Source organism: Psammomys obesus, unplaced genomic scaffold (assembly GCF_907164565.1).
Source record: "Psammomys obesus unplaced genomic scaffold, mPsaObe1.curated_primary_1811, whole genome shotgun sequence".
NCBI classification, from domain to species: Eukaryota; Metazoa; Chordata; class Mammalia; order Rodentia; family Muridae; genus Psammomys; species Psammomys obesus.
Genome location: NW_026586550.1, coordinates 5,940,221 through 5,967,468, shown reverse-complemented (window position 1 = coordinate 5,967,468; position 27,248 = coordinate 5,940,221). Strand labels below are relative to the sequence as shown.

The following is a 27,248-nucleotide window of genomic DNA, read 5'->3' as shown; positions in this document are numbered from 1 at the left end:
CATTTATTAAGGATATACTGTAAGCTTTGAGGATTCCACAGAAGGAAGACAAAAGTGCCAACTTGCTGTATGCTTTTGTTGAGACTCTTTAAATTAAACAATAGTATAGAACTCAAACCGAATAAAAACTTAGAAATTATTATAATCAATCACTGCCAAGTGAAATAATATTTTCCTGCTCTTTAATTATCTTACCTACAAAATTTCATACATAATTTAAAAACAAAAACTTGACAGTGAATGCATCCATCACCTTATCCTGCAGATGAAGTGTGAAGGTTAGTATCTAGAAAACTCAGTTAATAAAATACAAGTGATGGCTCTCCTTAAGTCTCTTCCCTACTCAGAACCACACCATCTTCTACCCCACATTCAAGCAATTAATTTAAAATATTTTTTCATTTTATCTTCTATGTAGTTTCCTTCTCTTCCCAACAATGAGTATTTCTATTTTCTTTGCTTTGAGTAGAGAGATTATTGAGAGAAAAATAAGAGGAACAGTTTTAAAAAGGTGGTACTGGGTTTAATACACTGTTCCTCCCAGACACATCTAGGTACATACTGTTTTAACACTTGTATTAGAATGAAGAAAACACACAAAAATGCAATATATTATAAAACACAATAATAAAAAATAGAGTAAAAGTGGCATAATTTTAAGTGTCTGTGACAGTTGCAAAATAAATCTATCAGTCAAGATTATAATAAATGAAAATGAGGGAATAAATTAAAAGTTCCAACATGTACATTCTTGATCTGATTTTATCCCGGATGACCACAGTGGCGATCTGGGGGCCAGACTACCTATGTTTACACCCCAGCTCTGTCACTTATTGCCGTGTATGTGAGGAAGTTTCGTTCTCAGTTTCCTCACTTGTTGAGTGGGAACGATAACATTTACAGACTCATAATTTTGCCATATACTTCCAGACACTGACAAGTTTTACTGTTTTCATTATAATATTGGTCTAGAGAATTTTTTATAATTTATCATCAGTCTGCTATGATCCAAGACTAATATGTAGGTTTCACACTTATTGTTTGACCTTTATCACTTGAAGACTCAGACTTGGTCTGCCAGTCACTAAAGTTTTCAGAGTTGGCTCTAGAGAAATGATTTTTATTCCATAAATTTCAAGGGCCATACATGAAAAGAGTAGCAGATATTGGGGATCTGGTTATGATCATTCCTGATCTTCCTTACCCCTAAATAGCCCAGTCCTGTCTCTTTTACTTCCTTCAACTCTTTCTTCTTTCTGTTAATTACAGCCCCTGAAATGCAAGCAGACCCCTGATCGGTGGATAGATAGCTATTATCTCAAAGAATACATACGTAAGTATGTATGTATGTATATATGATGACAGGTGCAAAGACAATGGGACAGAGAGCCTGCTTTTAGCTTCTTTGGGAATAAAAGAGTATTAGCTTCTTTTTTCCCTATTAAAGCCCTAGCTTGACCTAATTTTTTTCTCCTTCTATTCAAAGCTAAACCGGGAAATAACACATCTTATTTTTTTAGTGGAAAAAAAAAACAAGAATAGAAAAGACCTCATTTAATAATGAAGAGAGCATAGCCTTTATTCAATGCAAAGGGCACTGGACTCTATATTCATCTGCTCACCAAATAGTCCTCTGAGCTTTAAGAACTAATTATAGGAGGAGAGTGACTTTGAAACATTTTTGGCTCCTGCAGTGCTATATGGTGCTCTAATGTGCTAAATCAGGCCTCTGTCACCTGCCACACTGGTGTAGCAGTGAAGGGTCTCCCTCCTACTTGGTTTCACTGTCTAATCTAGATAAAGAATATGTCAGGTTAAAAAAAGAAAAGAACCAACCACATCTAAACAAAACAGACCTGAAAATGTTTTCTCTCATGATGAAGTTAATGTAATTTGCTTTCGAACTATGCCCACATGCAAAATCATGGAGAAGTCTCTCAGGCATAAAGTTTAACAAAATAAAGCATATACTATGGCCAAATTTATGAAAAACTAAACTATGATGACAGAGTTAGAATGGGGCTCATTTTGATGGTAGATCTTTGGAGGACACCAGGAGAATTGGATATTTTGATGTAGTTATATGGGTATAATGATATATATTTCATTAAGACAAAAAATGTGAAGATATTTGTATGACTGGCTATTTCTGTGAGTTTAATATGAGGAGAAGTCTGAGTGTATGATCAAAGCAAGAGTAAAGAAAGCTGGATCCTAGAAGCAGAAAGATGCACACGGTATATGCTCACTCATATAGACATAAAATATAGGATAAACCTACTAAAATCTGTACACCTAAAGAAACTAATTAAGAGGGAGGACTCTGGCTAAAATGCTCAATTCCTATCCAGAAAGGCAAAGAGGCTGGACATCAGAAGAAGGAGAAAAGAGGGAACAAGTCAGGAGCCTGACACAGAGGACCTCTGAAAGGCTCTGCCCTGCAGACTATCAATGCAGATGCTGAAATTTATGGGCAACCTTTGGGCAGAGTGCAGGGAATCTTAAGAAAGAAATGGGAAACAGTAAGATCTGGAGAGGACAGGAACTTCACAAGGAGAGCAACAGAACCAAAAAATCTGAGCACAGGGGTCTTTCCTGAGACTGATACTCCAACCAAGGACTATGCATGGAGATAACCTAAGACCCCTGCACAGATGTAGCCCATGGCAGTTCAGTATCCAAGTGGGTTCCATTGTAATAGGAACAGGGACTGTCTCTGACATGAACTGATTGGCCTGCTCTTTAATTACCTCCCTCTGAGGGGGAAGCAGCATTACCAGGCCACAGAAGAAGACAACTCAGCCACTCCTGATGAGACCTAATTGACTAGGATCAGAAGGTAGGAAAAGAAGTCCTTCCCTATCAGTGGACTTGGGGAGGGGCATGCATGCAGAGGGTGGAGGAAGGGAGGGATTGGGACGGGAGCAGGGGGGAACCGGGGGGGGGGATACAAAGTGAATAAAGTATAATTAATAAAGAAAAAAACTCAAAAAAAAAAAAAGCTGGATCCTTAATTCTAGCTCTAAAGCCAATGTGGGGCCAGAGAGAGGCTTCTTTCGTGGCTCTGCATTCTCTCTCTAGAATAGAAGAAATTTTCTTTTACATTGAGCTATGGAAGATAAATAATACTTAATCTTCCATCGATTAACAATCATTTTCAAGCATTTATTACAATGAAGTTCTTATATAAAAATAAGTTGAGGAACAATGAAGACATGTGATCATTTGAAGCAACCTAAAATATTGGTGCAAAGGAAATTACCGTCTAGAAATTGCTTGCAATTCAACTACTGAGGTTACAAATACAGTTAAATGAATATATGTAATGAGAAGTAGGAAAGTGCTTACTCAGGCCACTTGAGAATGTGGTAAAATGATGATTTGACAGTAATTTTGTGAAAGACTAGTACCTTGGGACTTGCTTTCTGTATTAAGGTCAGTTGATCATATCTACTTATGCTTTAGTCAATCCTTCAATCACTCATTATCTCTTGTGGTGGGAGATATGAAGTTACTTTGTACTACTAATGTCATAAGAATATAATCTTAGTGAGGAGGGTTTAGGTTACAGGAGAATAAAATTAAAAATTAAGATTTTTTTTTCAGATGCTGAAACGCCACTATACCAAGTTTCCAAGGAACACTCCTTTATGACTTTTGTATAAGCAAGCATTCTCACACACAATGCCCATTCTTAAAATAAGCAGTAAACTGTGCTTATTGCCATAGACAGTCTCCTCAGTGAAAGACGGCGCTGAGTGAGTAAAAAGGCAAGCTGTCAAGTGCGAGAAGGATGGTTTTTCTGTAACAAAGGAATAACAATCTGGTATACTCCTACAGATCACCAGGAAAACCACCACATAAAACATTATTAAAATTAAGAAATATGTTCAACAAATATGTAAAAGTACACGGGAAACTGCTCAGCATCATCTGAGAGAAATTCATATTCAATAACCTCAAGTTGCCTCGGCCCACATACTAGAATGACTTCTATCAGCAGATGGAAGATATCCAGTCTTGATGACACATAGGCCAACAGGAACCCTGATAAGCCACTGTGAGGATATAACCTTCTAGGCCTACTTTCTTTTCTTACTCTTTTTAAGACATTTTATTTTAAGTTATGTGTATGTGTGCATTCTGTGTGTGGGTATGTGTGAGTATAGATGCCTGTAGAGGCCAGAAGAAAATGTTAGATCCTCTGGAACTAGAGTCACAGGCAGTTGTGGGTGCTGAGAACAACTTGGGTACTCTGCAAGATCAGTTTGTGTTCTTAATGGCTGAGCCAATTTCCAATTCATTAAGAATACTTTAGAAAACTGATAATGTGAACCCACAAATTTGCACACCCTATTATCCAGCAATTTAAGTCCTAACAAATGCCCAACAGACATGTATATACATCTCACATCAACAGTGTCCTACAACTTTTCAATAATAACTATAGATGAGCTAATATCAGGAAAAAATTATCACCTTTCAATGAAAATAAGTCCTACAGGGTATAAATACAGTTAACTTTCTTAAGAGTAAAGACTGTATATATTAGTTACTTTCTGTTGCTGTGATAAAATACCATGACCAAAAGCAAAAGATGGAAGGAACCATTTGTTTGTTTATGGTTCCAGAGGGAGAATTCATAATGGTCTTTGAGGGCAGAGGTAGGAAGCTGAGAGATCACATTTTTAACCACAAACATGAAGCAGAGAGAATGAACTGGTTGTGGGGTAAGGCTGTGAGCGTGTAAAGCCTACTCTTAGGCTGCAACTCCTAAACCTCCCCAAACAATGTCACCAACTAAGGACCAAGTATTCAAATACCTGAGTATATGGGGGACATTCTCATTCAAGCTACCATATTATCTACAGTTTCAATCTATATTCTGGCATGAACCTATTGTTTGACCGTAAATTGAAAGTGAAGACAATGGCCATTACAGTTTTTAACTTTTATTAATTACACTTTATTCACTTTGTATCCCCCCCATAAACCCTTCCCTCCTCCCCTGCCAATCCCACCTTCCTTCCCCCTTCTTCACACCTGTCCTTCCCCAAGTCCACTGATAGGGGAGGTCCCCCTCTCCTTCCTCTGATCTTAGTCTATCAGATCTCATCAGGAGTGGCTGCATTGTCATCCTCTGTGGCTTGGTAAGGCTGCTCCCCCCTCAGGGGGAGGTTATCAAAGAGCAGGCCAATCAGCTCATGTCAGAGTCAGTCCCTGTTCCCATTACTATGGAAGCCACATGGACACTGAACTGCCTTGGGCTACATCTGTGCAGGGGTTCTAGGTTATCTCCATGCACGGTACTTGGTTGGAGTATGAGACATTGGAAAGACCCCTGTGTTCAAATTTTCTGGTTCTGTTGCTCTCCTTGTGGAGTCCCTTTCCTCTCCAGATCTTACTATTTCCTACTTCTTATATAAGATTCCATGCACTCTGTCCAACAGTTGGCCATAAGTCTCAGCATCTGCTTTGATAGTCTGTAAGGCAGAGGCTTTCAGAGGCCCTCTGTGGCAGGTTCCTAACTTGTTTCCTGTTTTCTTCTTCTGATGTCCATCCTCTTTGCCTTTCGGGATGGAGATTGAGCATTTTAGTCAGGGTCCTCTCTCTTGACTAGTTTCTTTAGATGTACAGATTTTAGTAGGTTTATCCTATATGATATGTCTATATGAATGAGTATATACCCTGTGTGTCTTTCTGCTTCTGGGATAGCTCACTTAGGATGATCTTTTCCAGTTCCCACCATTTACCTGAAAATTTCATGATTTCCTTGTTTTTTCATTGCTGAGTACTATTCCATTGTGTAGATGTACCACAATTTCTGTATCCATTCTTCAGTTGAGGGGCATCTGGGTTGTTTACAGCTTCTGGCTATTACAAATAAGGCTGCTACAAACATGGTTGAGCAAATGTCCTTATTGTGTAGGATATGTCTGTGTATTCAGCCTCTTTTGGATATATGCCTAGGAGTGGTATGGCTGGATCTTGAGGAAGCGCTATTCCTAGTTGTCTGAGAAAGTGCCAGATTGATTTCCAGAGTGGTTGTGCTAGTTTACATTCTCTCCAGCAGTGGAGGAGGGTTCCCCTTTCTCCACATCCTTTCCAGCATGTGTTGTCACTTGAGTTTTTGATCTTGGCCAGGGTGATAAGTATGGATCTATTTGCATTTTTCTACATGTTGACATCCAATTAGACCAGCACCATTTGTTGAAGATGCTATATTTTTTTTATTTCCATTCTTTGTCAAAAGTCAGGTGTACTTAAGTGTGTGGGTTTATTTCTGGGTCTTCTATTTGGTTCCATTGATCCACCATTCTGTTTCTATGTCATTACCATGCCGTTTTTATTACTGTTGCTCTATAGCATCTAGTTATGCCTTACTAAGTCGTCTCTTACTCTTTGCTTTTTACAAGTTCTTTTCTTTTATTGTATCATGTATTTCTTCTCTTGGATAAACAAAAGATAATAAGAATGAACCTAATTCTAATGTGATAAAATATTGTTGCCATCATTTATCTATTATACACGGTTCTATGATCATTTAAGTGAAAACAGGGTTGCAACCCAGATGTAGTAAAAACATGCAGCTTCATCAAATTCCATGGCTTAAGTACACACATGTACAAAGACAAATGTTGAGTGAAAAAGTTAAAAGAGAGACCTTACTTTTGTGAAAACAAGCAGAAAACAGTGGAGGTAATATAGTCTGAATTAAATGGAAGCTATAGAATATGCTTGGAATTCTGTGATACAGACATACTATTAGTATGCAAAGGAACAGGATCAGTAAAGCTTTGCTGAATGAATGAATGAACAAGATGATTGTATTATACCTGTATAATATAAAACATCTTAGCCCAACTTGGCAATGCTTCAGATTGGGTTTACAAGTCTTTCATGCTGACTTTTTTAAATTACTTAATTATTATTTATTATAGTTTATTCACTTTGTATCCTGGCTGTAGCCCTCTCTCGTCTCCTACCAGTCCCACCCAACCTCCCTCTTCACTCCCCCGTCCCTCCACTAGTCCACTGATAGGGGAGGTCCTCCTCCCCTTCTATCTGACCCTAGCCTACCAGGTCTCATCAGGGCTGGGTGCATCATTTGTGCCCTGGGCAAGTCTACACCCCCCAGGGAGAGGTGATCAAAGAGCCGCCCACTGATATCAGAGACAGCCTCTGATCCCCTTACTAGGGAACCCACTTGCAAAGTGAACAGCTTATGGGCTTGATCTGAGAAGGGGATCAAGGTCTTCTTAAGGTCTTCTTAATGCATGGTCCTTAGTAGGAATATCAGTCTTGTCAGGGCCCCTGGGCCCAGGTTTTTGTTTGTTTGTTTGTTTGTTTGTTTTTGGCTCTGTTGGTCTCTTTGTGGAGCTCCTGTCCCCTCAAGATCTTTCTGTCTCCCGCTTCTTCCATAAGATTCCCTGCATTCTGCCCAAAGTTTGGCTATGAGTCTCAGCATCTCCTTTGATACCTTGCTGGGTGGAGTCTTTCAGAGGCCCTCTCTGGAAGGCTCCTGTCCTGTTCCCTATCTTCTACTTCTGATATCCTTCTGAATGAGGTTTCAGCCTCTTCCCTAGGGTCCTCCTTGTTGTTTAGCTTCTTTAGGACTATAGATTTTAATATGTTTATCCTATATTATATGGCTAATATCCACTTATAAGTGAGTATATATCATGTGTGTCATTCTGCTTTTAGACTGCCTCACTCAGAATGATCTTTTCTAATTCCATCCATTTGCCTGCAAATTTCATGATGTCTTTGTTTTTAATTGCTGAGTAGTATTCCGTTGTGTAAATGTATCCATTCTTTATCCATTCTGTATCCATTCTTCAGTTGAGGGACATCTAGGTTGTTTCCAGATTCTGGCTATCATGAATAAAGATGCTATGAACATAGTTGAGCAAATGTCCTAGTATGGTTGAGCATCTTTTGGATATATGCCTAGGAGTGGTATAGCTGGATCTTGAGGTAGCACTATTCCTAATTTTCTGAGAAAGCACCATATTGATTTCCAAAGTGGTTGTACAAGTTTACATTCCCACCAGCAATGGAGAAGGGTTCCCCTTTCTCCACATCCTCTCCAGCATGTATTGTCACTTGAGTTTTTGATCTTAGCCATTCTGATGGGTGTGAGGTGGAATCTCAGGATCATTTTGATTTGCATTTCCCAGATAACTAAGGACACTGGGCATTTCTTTAAGTGTTTCTCTGCCATTCGATATTCCTCTGTTAAAAATTCTCTCTTTAGCTCCATATCCCATTTTTTAATTGGATTACTTGATTTGTTGAAGTTGTTGCTGTTTAACTTCTTGAGTTCTTTATATATTATGGATATTAGTCCTCTGTCAGACACAGGGTTGGTGAAGATCCTTTCCCAATCTGCAGGCTGTCGTTTTGTTCTGATGACAGTGTCCTTTGCTTTACAGAAGCTTTTCAGTTTCATGAGGTCCCATTTATTGATTGTTGATCTTAGAGCCTGTGCCATTAGTGTTTTGTTCAGAAAGTTGTCTCCTATGCCAATGAGGTCAAGGCTCTTCCCACTTTTTCTTCTAACAGATTTAGTGTGTCTGGTTTTATGTTGAGGTCTTTGATCCACTTGGGCTTTACTTTATTGCAGGGTGACAGATACGTGTCTAACAGATTTAATACAATTCCTATACTGCTGACTTTTGAGCCCAAGGCACACCTGCATGGGAAAGGAGGTGGTGGTGGGGGATGACAACAGATTTTTCAAGTTCAAGTAATTGCTGCTTGATCTTTAGAACCACCATTTCATTTGAGAAAGGCTTTGCTGAACATAGGGGGTTTTCCTCCCTCTGACTAGCAAAAATTAGAGAGTAGGCATTTACCTTATGAAGTCTTCTTCCTCTTCCCTCTTAGGCCTCAGCTGTTTGGGCTGAGCCATGTTAGTCCAGTTTGACAGCGATTTCAAGAGTCTGCTGATATCATCATCTTTTGCCCAAGATGCACTGATGACAAGTTTCTCTTCCGACTGTACAATGCCCCTGAAATGGTCACAAAGAAACAAACATTTTAGTATCATTTACAGTGAGTGGTTTCATCTTTTGCTGCATAAAAAGACGATATGCCTATCTGTCCTAACACAGCAGCCATATCCATTCATGAGTCACATTGGCAGGAAATGCCACTCCCAGATTTCATTCTCAGTTTCCAACTTGTTGAGTAATCATAAGCTGTTAATTTTGGTTATCTATTTTATAATTGTTAATAGCTTATGATCAAATGTTTGAGAAAGTTTGGGTTGGGTTTTTCAAAAAATGACCAAAAAATAAAAACTAGGACAATAATATTTTAAATGTTATTTAAATGACAAAACAGCAGTACCTGAAAAGTGACAAAAGTGTTAAAAAAGACTGTACTCTGACCTTTGTTAGTTTATGCTACCAATTAGTTCTACTTGAAGGTAGCTTTCATATGATGGACACCCCTCTATTAAAAGCAAACCCACCATCATAAAAAAAAAAAAAGCCTGTGTGCCCCAAATGTCAGACAAGGAAAAATCTTTGATTATAGTAACTCCGCTGAGCTTTGGCTAGTGACCTAGAGCTGACAGGCATCTAGTCCTTTAATAGGGCCCAGAGGTTCACTACTAACAACTGCCCTTACTAGAATGTACCTGAAAAGTCACCTTAAATGTTCAATTTCAACTTAATTAAAAAGCCTCTTTCTACAATATTTCTGCCACTACTGCTGACATTAAGGGTCTAAAATTTCTCATCAGAGTGACATTTACTTATGGAATGTTAATGAACTGGACATTCTTCTGATGATGACCAAAAGTCTCCAGTCTCTGGAGGCTTTTCATACTAAGTGCAAGAATATTGGTGCTAGGAATCACATGGAGATATATCATACATTTTCAAGTAAATACAAATGGTGCATTTGTACCTATAAGAAAAATGCTTTGACCCAATAGACAGTTGAATTAGCATAGAGAAGAGAGGATGAAGCCTACAAACCTTGACTCATTGCAGCCTGACCAAAGGTACCACAGTTTCATATTGCAACAATACTGCACTGGTTATTTTAAAATAAGCTGGAATAGGAGAACTATGGCTAATTGCTAGAAATTTTCTAGAAATGTCTGATATTACTGGTCAGAGGAATAAAATTATGATAGTAGAGTGCCCCCCCCCCCCGATTCTTTCACATTACTCTTACAGGGGCCCCTTATTCATTTTTAACTCCTTGCATTTTTCAACAGTGTAACTTTTGTACTCTTATGCTTGAAAATCTTATAGCATGATACCATCTCAGGTTTATATCATCCCATTGCAGGCAAGACCTCAGAGTTCTTTGACAATCTGAAAAATGTGTGTCTGATCAGTGCCCATTTAAAACACTTGTCTTGTTGACCCTCACTGCTTACCTCTATATCCTTCTTACCTGACAGAGAACAGAGGGCACTTATTATATCACTTTAAAAAAATTCTCTTGTCAGCAATTTCATCATTTGTCCATAGTTATCCTTCTACTAAGACTCTGGAAAATCCCACATATCCCTGCTCTCTCTTCCTCTATTTCACATATTTTAAATAAATTATTTTCTTCCCTGACCCAGACCTGAATTCCTCTCTTCCAAAGCTCTTCTCTCTTTTAAAAGCATTCCACCAAATGATCACCCTGAGAATACAAGTTTCCTGGTTGCACATGGATGGAACCAGTCCTTGTAGAACTTCTGTATAGATGAAGCCTCCACCTTTTTTGTTGTTTTTGTTGCAGGTGTTGAAGTATGACCTCTTTCTTTTTTGGGCTCTGCCTGTGTTCTGATGCCTCTGTGGTCTTTTTAGCGTCAGCCTTTACTTGTTCCTGTGGCCTTTAATTACTTTTTCATTTAGGAATATGAAGAATGATCTTCTTTTTGAGTATGATTAACAATTAGAAATGGTTTTAAAGTTAAATACTTTCCCCCATTTCGAATATATGAGGAACAAGAAAAGAGCTTCCTAAACCTATAGACTCTATTTTTGACAGGTAGCTAAAATTTATTCTTAAGCCAAGTGCAATAATGGTTCTCTAACTAGCATTCTAGTTATGCTAATCCACCCTATGCGCATGTCTTAATCTCAAGGCTCTATGACTGTTCAGAAGTTTGTAATGTTTTTATTTCTCCTTTCAGTTTTACATCTGCATTTTCTTTTTACATCATTTCCTCCCGGTTCTATTCTTGTCACCAGAACCCATTTGTGAGCCAATATAATAACTCCTTTCCTATGCCTTACACGTGGTGTTCCACAGGCCTATGCATTTCTCACTTTGGCTATCTTGTTTTCTGGCCAGACTAATGGCTCCTTGATTCATATCTCTGGGAAGCATCACGTCTCAGTCTTGCTCCTATATTTGAAAGGGTAACTAAAAAACTCTTAGTGCACACTTTCACCAAGATCCCAAAGTAGAATGAATCAAAAGGAATTCACTCATTTCCATTTTTCTTTCCCATTATATACCTGGCATCTCTTATTCTTGCCGTTCTGTAATTCAGCTGGGAACATAGTCTTCTTAATCACCAGCAGTGACCACATCCTGTCAATTTTACATTTTTAATATCTTATGAATAGTTATTTCCTTTTTAGATTCACTGCCATTAATTGGCATTTAAGCCCTAACCATTTCTCATGTGGACCTGGCAGTGACTTGGTAACTGGGCTTCTTGCCTGGAGTTATGAAACCATCAGTCATGCTTATCATGCCAGAGGAGTCATCTCTGTAAACATAAATACAGTGCTAGTCCCTTTCTCAGAACTCTTTAGTGACTCCTGCCCCTATAAGAACAGAACCAGATAGCAATGTGGTGAACATTTGCCTGTTCAGCACTAACTCTTTGCTCCTGATCACTATTCTAGGCCAGTCCCCTATGCATGTTGGCTGTAATTCCATTGAGAAGGATGGTTCTAAAGTTTTAAAGTAGGTGCTAGGTTTAAAACCTGGGACAAATGGCTGAGTTGTTTAACATATTAAAGCAGACACTGGTTGCCAGATTCTCTCAGAGCCCCTCAGTCCTTACCTATTACAGAGCCCTCCTGACTGGCAACCCCAACCCTAAACTCCTCTAGCCCAGAGGGCTGGGCTGTTCTTCCCTTTATAATCCAACCATTTAGGCTACCAGCTCTCTTTGTAACTATGGGCCTCCTGGCTGCTCCACCTGGTTTCCCTGCAATTCCTTTTCCCTCCTCTTCCCTTTTTCTCCCCACAGGGCACAACTCAATCTGGTCATGTCCACTCTGGACTCTCCCACATGTCCCTGCCTCTGCCTCTGGATATGCTCTCCCACAGATCTATAATAAACCTTTCCTTATGCTAGAGGTTTTCTGCCTTGACTGCTCACAATAATCACTTAGGGGCGCTCTTAAAAACAAACAACCAAACAAAATAAAACAAAACAAACAAAAGACCAACTATACACCCAGGCCATATCTAACACTAAACAAATCAGAACCTGGGTGGAGGAGTACCCTCAAGGGTGTAATCTGAAAAATTCTCAGGTGATCCAAACTGCCTGCCCAAATTATATCTCTCTCTTTACTGTTTCTCTCTCTCCTTCCTTCTTTCTTCCCCCTCTCTTTCTCACAATGTCTTTCCTTCCTTCCTTTCCTTCTTCTCTCCTCTCTCTCAATTTCACTTTCTCCTTCCTTCTTCCCTCTCTTTTTCTCAGTCTCTTTCTTTCCTTCTTCCCTCCTCTTTCTATCAATCTCCCTCTCTCTCAACAAACCAGGATCACAAATTGGCTAAGTACTCTGAGGACAGTAAACTTCTTGTCATTTTTTTGATCTTGGTACACAGCATGATATTTGATATTTGGAAGGTATGTAAATACTGAACAGGAATTAAAAATAGAGCCTTCTTGCACAAGTCTAAATAATTTATTAATCGGAGGCTATTTTAACAGGTTCCCTTCCCCTAGACTTAACAACTGAGACCAGTCACTAAGTCAGCTTCTATTCAGCAAAACCACAGAATTACTCTATGTGTCCCTAAATTCACAAAGATCAGAATTTGTGAATAACAAATACCTTTCTCCTTTGAAAAACACAACAGAAGAAAAGTCCTCAAAGAGAAAACAAATGAGGCAAGGAGCAATTGTTGACAAGCCTTACTTGCACTCTGCTTCCTTCTAGGTGGTCTATTATGTGAAGCCTCCTGAAAACATTGCTTTCTTTGTGAGGAGTTTGTTGACTGTGATAACTTATAATCATTTATCTCCTTGGAAAAGATACACAGCAAAAGTCTTTGTTTTTATATGGATTGCCTACCACTCAGTTAGTATTTCATTCTATGCCATGAGGTTGGCAAATTGTGGCCTGTGGTCCCACCTGCTCGCCAGTTTGTCTTTTATGTCCTGGAAGCCATTTAAATGTTGCCACTTTTAAATGGTTTCTAAAAAACTAAAGAATAATATTTTGCAATGTGGGCAATTCAAAGTAGGTGCTTGGTTGGAATATCAGTCTCAGGAAAGATCCCTGTGCTCAGATTTTTTGGTTCTGTTGCTCTCCTTGTGGAGTTCCTGTCCTCTCCAGATCTTACTGTTTCCCACTTCTTTCCTAAGATTCCCTGCACTCTGCCCAAAGGTTGCCCATAAGTCTCAGCATCTGCATTGATAGTCTGCAGGGCAGAGCCTTTCAGAGGTCCTCTGTGTCAGGCTCCTGACTTGTTCCCTCTTTTCTCCTTCTTCTGATGTCCATCTTCTTTACCTTTCTGGATAGCAATTGAGCATTTTAGCAAGAGTCCTCCCTCTTGATTAGTTTCTTTAGGTGTACAGATTTTAGTAGGTTTATCCTATATTATATGTCTATATGAGTGAGTATATACCATGTGCATCTTTCTGCTTCTGGGATAGCTCACTCAGGATGATCTTTTCCAGATCCCACCATTTACCTGCAAAATTTCATGATTTTCTTGTTTATTTATTTATTTTTTATTGCTACAAACATGGTTGAGCAAATATCCTTATTGTGTACTTGAGACTCTTTTGGGTATATGCCTAGGAGTGGTATAGCTGGATCTTGAGGAAGCACTATTCCTAGTTGTCTGAGAAAGTGCCAGATTGCTTTCCAGAGTGGTTGTACAAGTTTACATTCCCACCAGCAGTGGAGGAGGGTTCCCCTGATACTCCAACCAAGGACTAGGCATGGAGATAACCTAAGACCCCTGCACAGATGTAGCCCATGGCAGTTCAGTATCCAAGTGGGCTCCATTGTTATAAGAACAGGGACTGTCTCTGACATGAACTGATTGGCCTGCTCTTTGATTATCTCCCCCTGAGGAGGAAGCAGCATTACCAGGCCACAGAAGAAAGACACTGCAGCCACTCCTGATGAGACCTAATTGGCTAGGATCAGAAGGAAGGAAAAGAAGTCCTCCCCTATCAGTGGACTTGGGGAGGGGCATGCATGCAGAGGGTGGAGGAAGGGAGGGATTGGGACAGGAGGAGGGAGGGAACCACAGGGGGGATACAAAGTGAATAAAGTATAATTAATAAAGAATTAAAACAAACCAAACCAAACAAACAAACAAACAAAAAAAAAAAACCAAAGTAGGTGATACGTATATTTCTGTGTAATAGAATGAGGGGTTTAGTTCCTTTCAGAGCCACATTACAGGTCAAATGCTGCACTCCAGAATTGGAAGCCCATGCCAAACTTACTTTTCCAATTCTTAAGTCCTGAGCCAAAGGTAGCCTGTCCAAGGGTCCAAGAAATTGACAGCATCTGTGATTGTGAGATAGTAATACACATTTTGGAGGGGAGTGGCTGCAATCTTTTATTTTGGTACTTTATGGAATAAAACAAGCATTATCTAAGGTGTTCACTGGGTTAAAGGTACCCAGAATGTTTACTTAGGTCTCTTAAAAACACTGCTATGCTTAAAAAGTTCAATATCCTATTAATATCTGATATCATTTTATTAAGGAATGGTAATCATAATTATATTAATCAAAATGTTAATACACACTGCTCTCAAAAGACAGTGTATTAATTCATACTGGAATAAAGATAAAGCCAAAAAGGAATTCTAAATACCCTAACCTGAAAAACTGACATTCTGTAGGAAATAATTATTCTAAAGTAAATTTTTTATTCAAATGGCAACTGTCCTTATTAGTTTTTAAATTTTGTAACAAAAATGATCAAGTGGGTTATAAAATTCCAGATCATATTGAAACAGCTTCAAAGAAGGACCCCAACATGCCCAACAATTACTCTGGAAGAAGAATGGGGTTAATCATTCCAACCAAAACTATAATCTACCAATTAATTCACAGCCCAATGGGCAACAGCCAGAGCCATCTGTTTAACTATTTGTACCCTTCCCAGAGGAAAGAGGAAAATAGGCAGGTCTCTTGAAACAGGTGATGGGTAGCCATGAGAAGAGTCGGCCCTCAAGATATGGCTGAGTGGGTTTCATTCAGAAAACATCTGCTGATGTTAACTGGCTTCCTCATTGGAACAGTTGGGAAGTGCAAGTGTGTATAGTCCCTAGACACAGCTGGGGTGCTGAGGCTTTGATTAGGTAAACAACCCAGGGCAGGTGGGCTAATTGGATTCAACTGTTTTGTGACAGCCAGTGTATGATGCTTACTTTCCCAGACAGAATCTTTCAGATACTTCAAAAACTGAAAGCCAAGTTAGACAAACAAACCAAGGGCAAGGCTAGATCAAATGAAGCTGCTGTTGGTCCAATTTACAGATTAGGAATGACTGAATGGGCTTGCAAGGTGGTTCAACATACAGAAATCCATCAATGTAATCCACCACATAAACAAACTGAAGGAGAAAAAACACATGATCATCTCATTGGATGCTGAAAAAGCATTTGACAAAGTCCAACACCCATTCATGTTTAAAGTCTTGGAGAGATCAGGAATACAAGGCACATATCTAAACATAGTAAAGGCAATATACAGCAAGCCTATAGCTAACATCAAACACAATGGAGAGAAACTTAAATCAATCCCACTGAAATCAGGGACAAGACAAGGCTGCCCACTGTCTCCCTACCTCTTCAACATAGTACTTGAAGTCTTATCCAGAGCAATAAGACAACTAAAGGAGATCAAGGGGCTACAAATCGGAAAGGAAGAGGTCAAAGTGTCACTATTCGCAGATGATATGATAGTATATATGAGCGACCCCAAGAATTCAACCAGAGAACTCCTCCAGTTGATAAACACCTTCAGCAAAGTGGCAGGATACAAAATCAACTCAAAAAAATCAGATGCCCTCCTGTATACCAAAGACAAAATGGCCGAGAAAGAAATTAGGGAAATAACACCCTTCACAATAGCCACTAACCACATAAAGTACCTTGGGGTGACACTAACCAAGCAAGTGAAAGACCTGTATTGAGAAAAACTTCAAGTCTCTGAAGAAAGAAATTGAAGAAGATCTCAGAAGATGGAAAGATCTCCCGTGCTCATGGATCGGTAGGATTAACATTGTGAAAATGGTCATCCTGCCAAAAGCAATCTACAGATTCAATGCAATTCCCATCAAAATACCAACTCAATTCTTTACAGACCTTGAAAAAAAGATGCTCAGCTTCATATGGAGAAACAAAAAACCCAGAATCTCCAAAACAATCCTGTACAACAACAGATCATCTGGAGGTATCTCCATCCCCAACCTCAAGTTGTACTACAGAGCAATAGTAATAAAAACTGCATGGTATTGGCATAAAAACAGAAAGGAGGATCAATGGAACCGCATAGAAGACCCAGAAATAAACCCACACACCTATGAATACTTGATTTTTGACAAAGAAGCCAAAACCATTCAATGGAAAAAAGACAGCATCTTCAACAAATGGTGCTGGTCCAACTGGATGTCCACATGCAGAAAAATGAAAATAGATCTATATTTATCACCCTGCACAAAACTAAAGTCCAAGTGGATCAAAGACCTCAACATAAAACCAGATACTCTAAATCTGTTAGAAGAAAAAGTGGGGAACAGCCTAGAACTCATTGGCACAGGAGACAACTTTCTGAACAGAACACCAACAGCACAGGCTCTAAGAGCAACAATCAATAAATGGGACCTCATGAAACTGAAAAGCTTCTGTAAAGCAAAGGACACTGTCATCAAAACAAAACGCCTGCCTACAGATTGGGAAAGAATCTTCACTAACCCTTTATCTGACAGAGGACTAATATCAAGTACATACAAAGAACTAAAGAAGCTGAAAAGCAGCAAACCAAGTAATCCAATTAAAAAATGGGGAACAGAGCTAAACAGAAAATTCTCGACAGAGGAATATTGAATGGCAGAGAAACACTTAAAGAAATGCTCATCCACATTAGCCATCAGGGAAATGCAAATCAAAATGACCCTGAGATATCACCTTACACCCATCAGAATCGCCAAAATGAAAAACTCAAGTGACAACACATGCTGGAGAGGTTGTGGAGAAAGGGGAACCCTCCTCCACTGCTGGTGGGAATGTAAACTGGTACAACCACTCTGGAAATCTATCTGGAGCTTTCTAAGACAATTAGGAATAGTGCTTCCTCAAGACCCAGCTATACCACTGCTAGGTATATACCCAAAGTTTGCTCAAGTACACAAAAGGGATATTTGCTCAACCATGTTTATAGCAGCTTTATTTGTAATAGCCAGAACCTGGAAACAACCCAGATGTCCATCAACGGAGGAATGGGTACAGAAATTGTGGTATTTTTACACAATGGAATACTACTCAGCAATCAAAAAGGAGGAAATCATGAAATTTGCAGGCAAATGGTGGGATCTAGAAAAGATCATCCTGAGTGAAATATCCCAGAAGGAGAAAGACAAACACGGTATATACTCACTTATATAGACCTATAAGATATGATAAACATAATGAAATCTATACACCTAAAAAAGATAATCAAGAGAGCGGACATGGGGTAAGATTATCAATCCTTGTTTTGAAAGACAGAGGGGATGCGCATTGAACATATGACAGGAGTCTACTGAGCGCATTTGAAAAACTCTAACTAGCAGTGTTTTCAAAGCAAAGTCTCATGACCAAACCTTTGGCAGAGTACAGGGAATCATAAGAAAGAAGGGGAGTTAGTCTGATGAGGAAAGGATAGGAGCTCCACAAGGACCAAATATATCTGGGCACAGGGTCTTTTCTGAGACTGACATGCAACCAAGGACCATGTATGAATGTAACCTAGAACCTCTGCTCAGATGTAGCCTGTGGTAGCTCAGTAACCAATTGGTTTCCCATAGTGAGGGGAACAAGGATTATTTCTAACAGGAACTCAATGACTGGCTCTTTGGCTTCCCCACTCCCCAAGGGAGGAGCAGTCCTGCTAGGCCACAGAGGAGAGCTTTGCAGCCAGTCCTGAAGATACCTGATAAAACAGGATCAGATGAATGGGGAGGAGGTCCCCCCTATCAGTGGACTTGGCAAGGGGCACGGTAGAGATGAGGGAGGGAGGGAGGGACTGGGAGGGAATGAGGGATCGGGACACGGCTGGGATACAGAGTTAATAAAATGTAACTGATAAGAAAAAAATGAAATTAAAAAAAAAAAAAAGGAATGACTGAATGTGCATCAAACCAAACTAGAGTGCAACACCCAGCATCCAAGTGATAATGATAGTAAGAAATGCAGAAGAAAACCAAACAGAACAGTTCCTGGCAACTGATAGAGTCTGGCAGAATGGAAGTTGCTATTGTACTGGTGTACCCATTGCTGAGCCTGCTTTGCTCCTGAGGATAGCTCCAAATCCACGGTAACACGGGACTGGTTAAGCTCAGTGGGTCACCAAACAAAATGAACACTTGAAGGTGAGCAAGTTTTCAGGGGTAGATAGGGATAAGGGAGGGAAGGGGTTGAGTGATCAGTGTGCATTACAATTCGTGTGAAAATGTCAAAGAATAAATACAATACACTGAAAAAGAAGAAGGAAACTGTAGCGGAATTTTAATTTACTACATGGCTGCTCTGGCAAGAGATCATATCCAAAGATCTTCTAGGTCTGTGTGATCCAGTTGCAATCCAGACACACCTTTAACCATAGGAGACAGAGGTAAGCAGATCTGCAAGTTCAAAGTTAGCCTGGTACTGAGCAAGTTTCAGGTAAAGAAAAGCTTAGGTCTAGGTGGATTAGAGGTGATACACACCTTTAATCCCAGCACTCAGGAGACAGACGCATGCAAATCTTTGAGTCAGCTGAGAGTGGAGCTGAGTTTGTGGCAATTCAGTACATAGAAATTAGAGGCAGTTTTTGTTGTTGTTGTTGTTGTTTGTTTGTTTTTGAGACAGGGTTTGTCTTTATAACAGCTCTGGCTGTCCTGGAACTCACTCTGCAGACCAGGTTGCGCCTTGAACTCACAAACATCTTCCTGCCTCTGCCTCCTGAGTGCTGAGATTAAAGGTGTGTACCGCCACTACCCAGCTAAAGGCAGTTTTTACTGGAACTTTTACACAGAGAGGTTGAAGAGTGAAAAATTTAGACACAGTAAAGACAGAATGAGCCAGAGAATGAGAAGGAACCTGAAGATTAGAACACATTGCTAGAGTTAGTTTGAGGCCAAGCAGAACAATTCAGTGAGAACCTAAGAGAAGCCAGTTTGAATCAGTTAGCTTAGAGAGGAATTTGGCCCAGAACAGCTGAATTGAACAAACCAGCCAGAGGTCAGAAAGAACTAGAAAGGGTGAGCTTATTCCACAATAAGTCACAGAGGCTGAAAACATTCTAGGCCTAGATTAGGTTGTGCAGAGGCTAGAAACTTCCAGGACTAGGCCTAGGTTAGCAGATGGAGGCAATTACATCCTAGTGAGAAAAAAAAAATTACTTTTAGAGGAGATTGAAGAAAATGGAGAAGGGGGAGGTGGAGGAGGATGAAAAGAGGAAGACAATGATAATAATAATAGTTGGACCATAATTCTTAGGAAAAGAAATAGAAATGCCAGTGGTTCCTTAGGCTGGTCATAGAACTGTAGGGGGTGTGTCTTAATTAAGGTTACTGTTGCTGTGATAGAACACCAACTTGTGATAACAACTTGGGGAGGAAAGGGTTTATTTCACTCAGAGTTCCATATAACAGTCCATCATCAAAAGCAGTGAGAACAAGAACCTGGACGTAGGAGCTGATTCAGAGGCCGTGGAGGGATGCTGCTTACTGGCTTGCTCCACATGGTTTACTCAGCTCACTTTCTTATAGAACACATGACCACCAGCCCAGGAATGGCACAACCCACAATGGGCTGAGCTCTCCCCTATGCGTCACTAATTAAGAAAATATCCTACAGGTTAGCTTATAGCTGGATCTTACGGAAGCATTTTTCTCAGTTGAGGCTCCTTCCTCTCTGTTAACTCTAGCTTGTGTCAAGTTGACATAAAAATAGCCAACACAGAATGGATACTTCTTTCTAGAGGACACAGCCTAAGAAGCATGTGGCATCATTGTATACAGTCAATGGAAACAGTTAAGAGGACTCCAGGGAAGGATGGCTGAATCTGAGTGTTTTCAGACATAGTTACTCCTGGAGATAATTTCAATAGCTAAGTGTGCGTAATACCATAACTGACTGACTTTTAAGAAAAAAGAATTATATTGTAGCATAGGCAGTGGAACAAAATTAATGTGAAATGTGCTTTAACTGTCAATATTCATATTTTCCTTTGGTAAACAAATTCTATAAACATCCTTCATATGCTTATAGAAAAACAGACCAGATAGCCTTCTTTTAAACCTCCCATGTCTTTTCACTGCACTCAGGATAAAATCAAAGTCTGGTTTTAAAATCCTTTATCAAGGGCTCTTGATCCTGGCTATACGTTAAAACAGCAGCAGAAAAACATTTAAGTATATCAGGCTCACAGCTAGAAGCTGGGCCTAGACTGGGCATGAAAGTGCTCATAGCTTTTTACTGTGTAGCCGGAGAAGCCCTGGAATCTGAGTGCTCTCTGGGCCCCACTAGCTTCTGTCTATGGCTGGAATGTTCTTCCCCACTTCTCGTCAGTATTCCTTCCCATCTTTCACAACCAAGTACATGCATCACAGCTTCAGTGATGTCTTCCTGCTCCTTACCCAGAAAACTTGTTTTTCAAAATCAGATCCTTCTATTACTGAAGCCCACTTTTCTTCTTTGTCATGTAATCACTATCTGTCTCCTTTCATTAGAACGGAACAGCCATGATTGCAAGAACTTGCCTAACAGATTCACTTAAGTTTTAGCACTCAGAAACTCCTGCATATCCAGTTTTTTTATATTATAAATTGACAAGTTATAATTGTACATATTCACAGAGGACAAAGCGATACTATGATTTATGAATATAAAATGAAGCAAACTAACATATCCACCATCAAGGACACACCATTTTTCTGTGGAGACATTTGAAACTTAGTTGTAGTGGCTCTGAGCTTTAATTATTTACAACGTTCCGCACACTATGAATATATGCAATTAGGGTGGGAGAAGCCTTACTTTTCATCTAATTGAGGCTTTCTACTATATACTATCATTGCTTTAACTTCTTCAGCCACCTGATAACCACCATTTAACCCTCTTCTAACAGACATGAAGAAATGTCTTTGTGTCTGCTTATTGTACGTAGTGTAGTATTTGTCTATTCCATCTGTTTTGTCGTAAATGACAACATTTCTTTTTAAAAAGCTAAATAGAAACCCCTTGTGTATATGCACCAATCTTCTTTTCCTGTTCATCTGTTGATGAACAGGAAAAGAAGATTGGTGCATATACAAGTTATGGGTTGAGTCCATAACTTGACTATGTATACAGTGTTTTAGAGAACAGGGTAATGCAGACATCTTCAGAAGTAACGTACTAACTTTAATTTAGGAGAAAATATCCAAAAATGTGATTGCTATACACAATTTTTTTTTTCTGAGACAGGCTCTCTCTGTGTAGCCTTGGCTGAACTGAAATTACTTTGTAGACCAAGGTGACCTCAAACTCACAGAGATCCGCCTAACTCTGCCTCCCCAAGTGCTAGGATTACAGGCGTGAGCCACTGTGCCAGGCAGAATACAATTTTATTTGTAGCTTTTTGATGAGCCCTATTTGATTTTCTATAATGACAATATAAGTTAAACTCTCAGCAACATTGTATAGGTGATCTTTTCTCTCTACTCAGCCACTAGCAACTAATTTTTATCTTTTTGGAAACAACCTTAGTGACAGCTATGTGGCAGTATTCTGTTATTTTTAAATTTGCACTTATTCTCTCTCTCCCTTTTTTCATAAGATTCCCTGCACTCTGCCCAAAGTTTGACTGAGTCTCAGCATATGCTCTGATACCCTGATGGGTAGAGTCTTTCAGAGGCCCTCTGTAGAAGGCCCTTGTCCTGTTCTCTGTCTTCTACTTCCAACATCTATCCTGTTTGCCCTTCTGAATGGGGTTTCAGCCTCTTCTCTAGGGTCCTCCTTGTTGTTTAGCTTCTTTAGGATTATGGATTTATTAGGTTTATCCTATATTCTATGGCTAATATCCATTATAAGTGAGTATATACTATGTGTGCCTTTCTGTTTCTGGGTTAGCTCACTCAGGATGATCTTTTCTGGTTCCATCCATTTGCCTGCAAATTTCATGATTTCCTTGTTTTTAATTGCTGAGTTGTATTGCATTATAAAAATGTACCACAATTTTGAAAGACCTGGATGGGACAGAAGCTCCACATGGAGACCAACAGAAACAAAACATCTGGACCCAGGGGGCCTGCAGAGACTGATGAATCAACCAAGGACCATGCATGGAGAGAACCTAAGACCCCCTGCTCAGATGTAGCCCATGGGCAACTCAGTCTCCATGTGGGTTCCCTTTTAAGGGGAGCAGGGCAGTCACTGGCATGAACTCAGCTGCCTGTTCTTTGATCACCTTTCTCTGGCGAGGTGGCCTTACTAGGCCACAGAGAAAGAGGATCCAGACAGTCCTGATGAGACCTGATAGGCTAGGGTCAGATAGTAGGGGAGAAGGACCTTCCCTAGTCAGTGGGCTACGGGAAGGACATAGGAGGGAAGGTGGGACTTGGAGGAGATGGGGGGGGCTGCAGCAGGGATACAAAGTGAATAAATTGTAATAAATAATAATAATGATGATGATAAAGAAAAAAATTTAAAAAAATAAAACAATTCTTGAATTTTTTTCCCATTTAAAAATTTTCCACTTATTAAATAGCAATATAGGGGCTTTCTAAAAATATCTGTTGGCTATTAATACTTCTTTTGAGAATTTTATACATTTTGAGAAATTCCTACTCAGGCCTTTTAGTAGTTTTTACTCTATGTTTTTCTTTTGTCGTTAGTGATGTAGGATCCAAATGTAGGGCCTTAAAGGTGAGTCTTGGAAGCAGAGGCAGGTGGATTGCAATGAGCTTGACTGCAGACTGCAGCCTGATCTACAAAGTGAGTCCAGGACAGCCAAGGCTACACAGAGAAACCCTGTCTTGAAAAACCAAAAAACAAACAATACAACAACAACAAGCCCCCAAACAACAATAAAACCAAACTGAGTGTGCACTCAAGCTATCCAGTCACATTCTTCATCCACTGTTAATAAGATTTGTTTGTTCTTTAGTTTCCTACATACTTTTCTACTAACTACTAGTAAAAGTCTCCTTCCTCCTTAATTTCAGAATGCAGAACCTTTTGTAAATGTATTCTCATTTGTCTATTTTTTTGCTTTCATTTTTCCCTACTTTGGAGGTCGAACCTGAAACACTGTGTGCTGCAGCAATGCCATGCGGCTGTACTGCGACTCTCTTTGCAGTTTTGTGTCTCCTGGGAAGGCTTTTAGCCACTTGCACCTCGCTTTTGTACAGGTGTGAGATACTATTGCAGCTTCTCTGCTTACCCCACACCACTGCGGAAGACAGTCACATCCTCCCAATGTGAAGTCTTGGCACTCCTGTCAGAACTCAATTACCTGTGCACGCATGAGTGCATTTCTGGGTTCTCAATTCTCTTCTCTGGTCAGTGAGTCTGTTTTTATGTCAGCAATGTGGTGTTTTAATTACTATCACTTTGTAGCATGGATTGAAATCAGGTAGTGCGATGGTTAGAGTTTTATTCTTTAAGTTCATGGCTGTCATGGCTATTTTGGGTTTTGCTTTTGTGGTTTCACATGAATTGAGGTTTAAAAAATACTTCTACAAAAACATATAGTAGGAGCTGGGAACATATACACAAAAACATATAGTAGCACTCACACATAGCCGTGCAGACCTGTGAATGCCAAGATAGGGGACCGAAATAGGTGGGTTCCAGGAACTTGCTGGCTAGCCAGATTAGCCAAAATGGTGAGCTTCAGTGGCAGTAAGAGGCTCTGTCTCCAGGCAATATGTGGAGAATAACAGGCAAAGATACAAACATTGTCTTCCACACGTATGAGCATGAGTACATGAATCCACATACTTATCTGCTGTGCCAAACAATGAGCACATACACATGAACACACTCACACATGCACACACACACACACACACACACACACACACACACACACACACACTGGGATTGCACTGAGTCTGTACATTACTTGGGGTAGTATAGCCATTTTGCCTTTTTCACAATATGAATCCTTCCAACAAACATGAGTTATTACTCCACTTATTTGTGCCTTCTTCTATTTCTTTTATTCATAATGTTCAGTTCTTATGGTTTTTTATCTTGTTGGTTACATTTAACCCTAAGTATTCTTTGTAGTCTTTGTAAATGGACTATCCTCCTGATTTACTTTTATTATGCTCATTCTGAGCATATGAAGGTGTGATTGACTTCTCTTCTCTGCAATCTTACTGGGTTCTTTTATTAGTCCTAGTAGTTTCTATCAGTAGAATTTTTGGGTTCTATCATCTATCAGTGCCACTGACAATGTCATTAACAAAAAGCAACAATTCTACGACTTCCTTTTCTTTCTTTTGCTTATTCACCTAGCATTCTGTCCTGCCCAGATTTAATTTCCACCATTGTATATCATGTCGATTGTAGATTTACTGTATGTGGCTGTAACCGTGTTAAGGTTGTATTTTCAAGAAGAAAGGACACTGAATATTGTCAGAGGTTTTCTTTGCATCTACTGAGACAGTCACACAGCCTTTGCCCTTCTCTCTGTTGATGTGATGCATCACATTTATTGATTTGTGGATGCTGATGTGTCTGTGCATTCCAGGGATAAATCTCCGTTGATCATGGGAGATGATCCCTTCAATGTGCTGCTGAATTTGATTTGCTAGTACTTTGTTGAGAAATCTTGTATCTGTTTGTTACAAAGGTTGGCCTGTAGTTTTCTTATCAGATAATGTCCTTGCTTGGCTTTGATACTAGGGCCTCAATAACTGCTGAATAAATAAAGTAACAGATTGAATGATGGAATGATATATTTGCAGTGTAAATGCCAGAGACACAACAGAAGGCATAAAAGTATCTTTCCTACAACATCAGCAATATCAACAATGCTATTAATGAATGTAACAACAAGCAAATGTGCCAGCACAGTAGTTATCACAGTCTAGGCACTTTTCTAAGTTCCTTACACATACTAAACCTTTTTTCCCCTTGTAATAGTGCAAGTATGTTTGTGTGTAAGTGTGGTATGGTTATGTGCATGTGTGAGTGTGAATGTGTGTGAGTGTAGTATGTGTGCCTGTGGTAAATATATGTATATATGTGTGCATGTGTGTATATATGCATATATGTGTGTGTTTTATGTGTATACAAATGCATGTCCGTGTGTGTGGCATGTGTGTATTTATTGTTGTGAGTGTGGCATGTGTGACTGATATGCATGTGTGAGTATGGAATACTTGTATGCATAATATATATATATATATATATATGCATATGTATCTGAGCATATTGTGTATGTATGCATGTCTGTGTGTATGTGGTATATATGTATGAATATATGTATGCATATCTGTGTGAGTATGCTATGTGTATGTGAGAGTGTGGTGTCTGTGTGTGTATACATGTGTGAGGAGTGTTCAGTGTGGTATCTGCTCATTTTTGCTTGTGAGCATGCATGCCTGTGTGTGCGTTCATGGAGGCCTGGTCTCACTTCTACCGTATTCCTCAGTAAGACAAGACTTCTTACTGACCCTACTGGTGACCTTGCCACCAGCAGCACTTCCCCAGGGTTGGGTTACATATATATATATGTGGCATGACTGAGGTTTTACTTGGGTGTTGGGTCCTCATGAAAGTCGTTATCCCAGAATATCAAGCACTTCTGCTCATTGAGTCATCTCTCCAGCCATGTTCATTCATGGCCCAACAGTGGTAGATGGGCTCATCACTTTCATTTGGTAGATGAAACACCTGGGTATGGAGGTTAAAGAACCTGCCCTTGGACAGCTGACTGTTGGGACAGATCTAAGCTGGGTCTGCTGCTGGTCTTCTGCAGCCTGGCCTGCTTTGTACTGTGTAGTTCCTTGAAGTCTCCTGAAACATTCTAGGTTTCCGTTACTTTAATTCCGTTGCTTCTTATTTGGGCTTTAAAGTCAGATGGAGCTAGCTTCTAATGCATGCACTACAACTTCCACACTCTATGCCCTTTCCTACATTATTAACCTTTCTGAACTTCCATTTTTTTCATGGGTAAGGTAAGGAGAGTCCAATTTAATAGAATCGTTGTGAGTGACTAGATAAGCTAATGACTTATACAGTCCTCTGCACTGTGACTATGTACTTTACTGAGTATTTATTTTCACTCAGTCCAGGTCTTATTACTGTGACTTGAGGTTACTGCAATAGAATCCTATCTGATCATAGTAGGCTGATCTAGGCAGGAGAAATGGGGTTCGCTGTTTCCTACCAATTTACAGGACATCTGTAACATCTGTTTGGGCCAAGAGATGTAGGCCAAGAGAGCAGCTAGCATGGATAGTAAAGTTAAGGGATTCATCTGATTAATAATCATGAGTACCTGGACTATGTTTTGCTAGCTCCTTAAAGATAATTACATGCAACAAGTCACAGTAACTTCCTTCTAGAAGCTGATTCAGAAGATGATCAATGTTCAGACAGTGATTTTTCACCAGTAACACACATGACAATTACAGTTGCCTACTCCAAATGCTTAGTGGGAAATCTAATGTCTTAAATTTCCTTTAACAACTTTGATGTGAACCCACAGTTGACAATGTTATGAAAAGAAAACATATATATATATATATATATATATATATATATATATCATACACACACACACACACACACACACACACACACATATATATATATATATATATATATAT

General features: G+C 39.6%; 1 protein-coding gene across 1 annotated transcript in view; it reads right to left on the bottom strand.

Moving 5' to 3' along the window:
- Exoc4 (exocyst complex component 4) overlaps positions 1–27,248 on the bottom strand; it is an 824,181-nt gene that overhangs the window by 146,840 nt on the left and 650,093 nt on the right. The window contains exon 13 of the mRNA XM_055602012.1: positions 8,859–9,014. Within this exon, the coding sequence (XP_055457987.1) occupies positions 8,859–9,014 (156 nt within the window). The remainder of the gene's footprint in view (positions 1–8,858; positions 9,015–27,248) is intronic.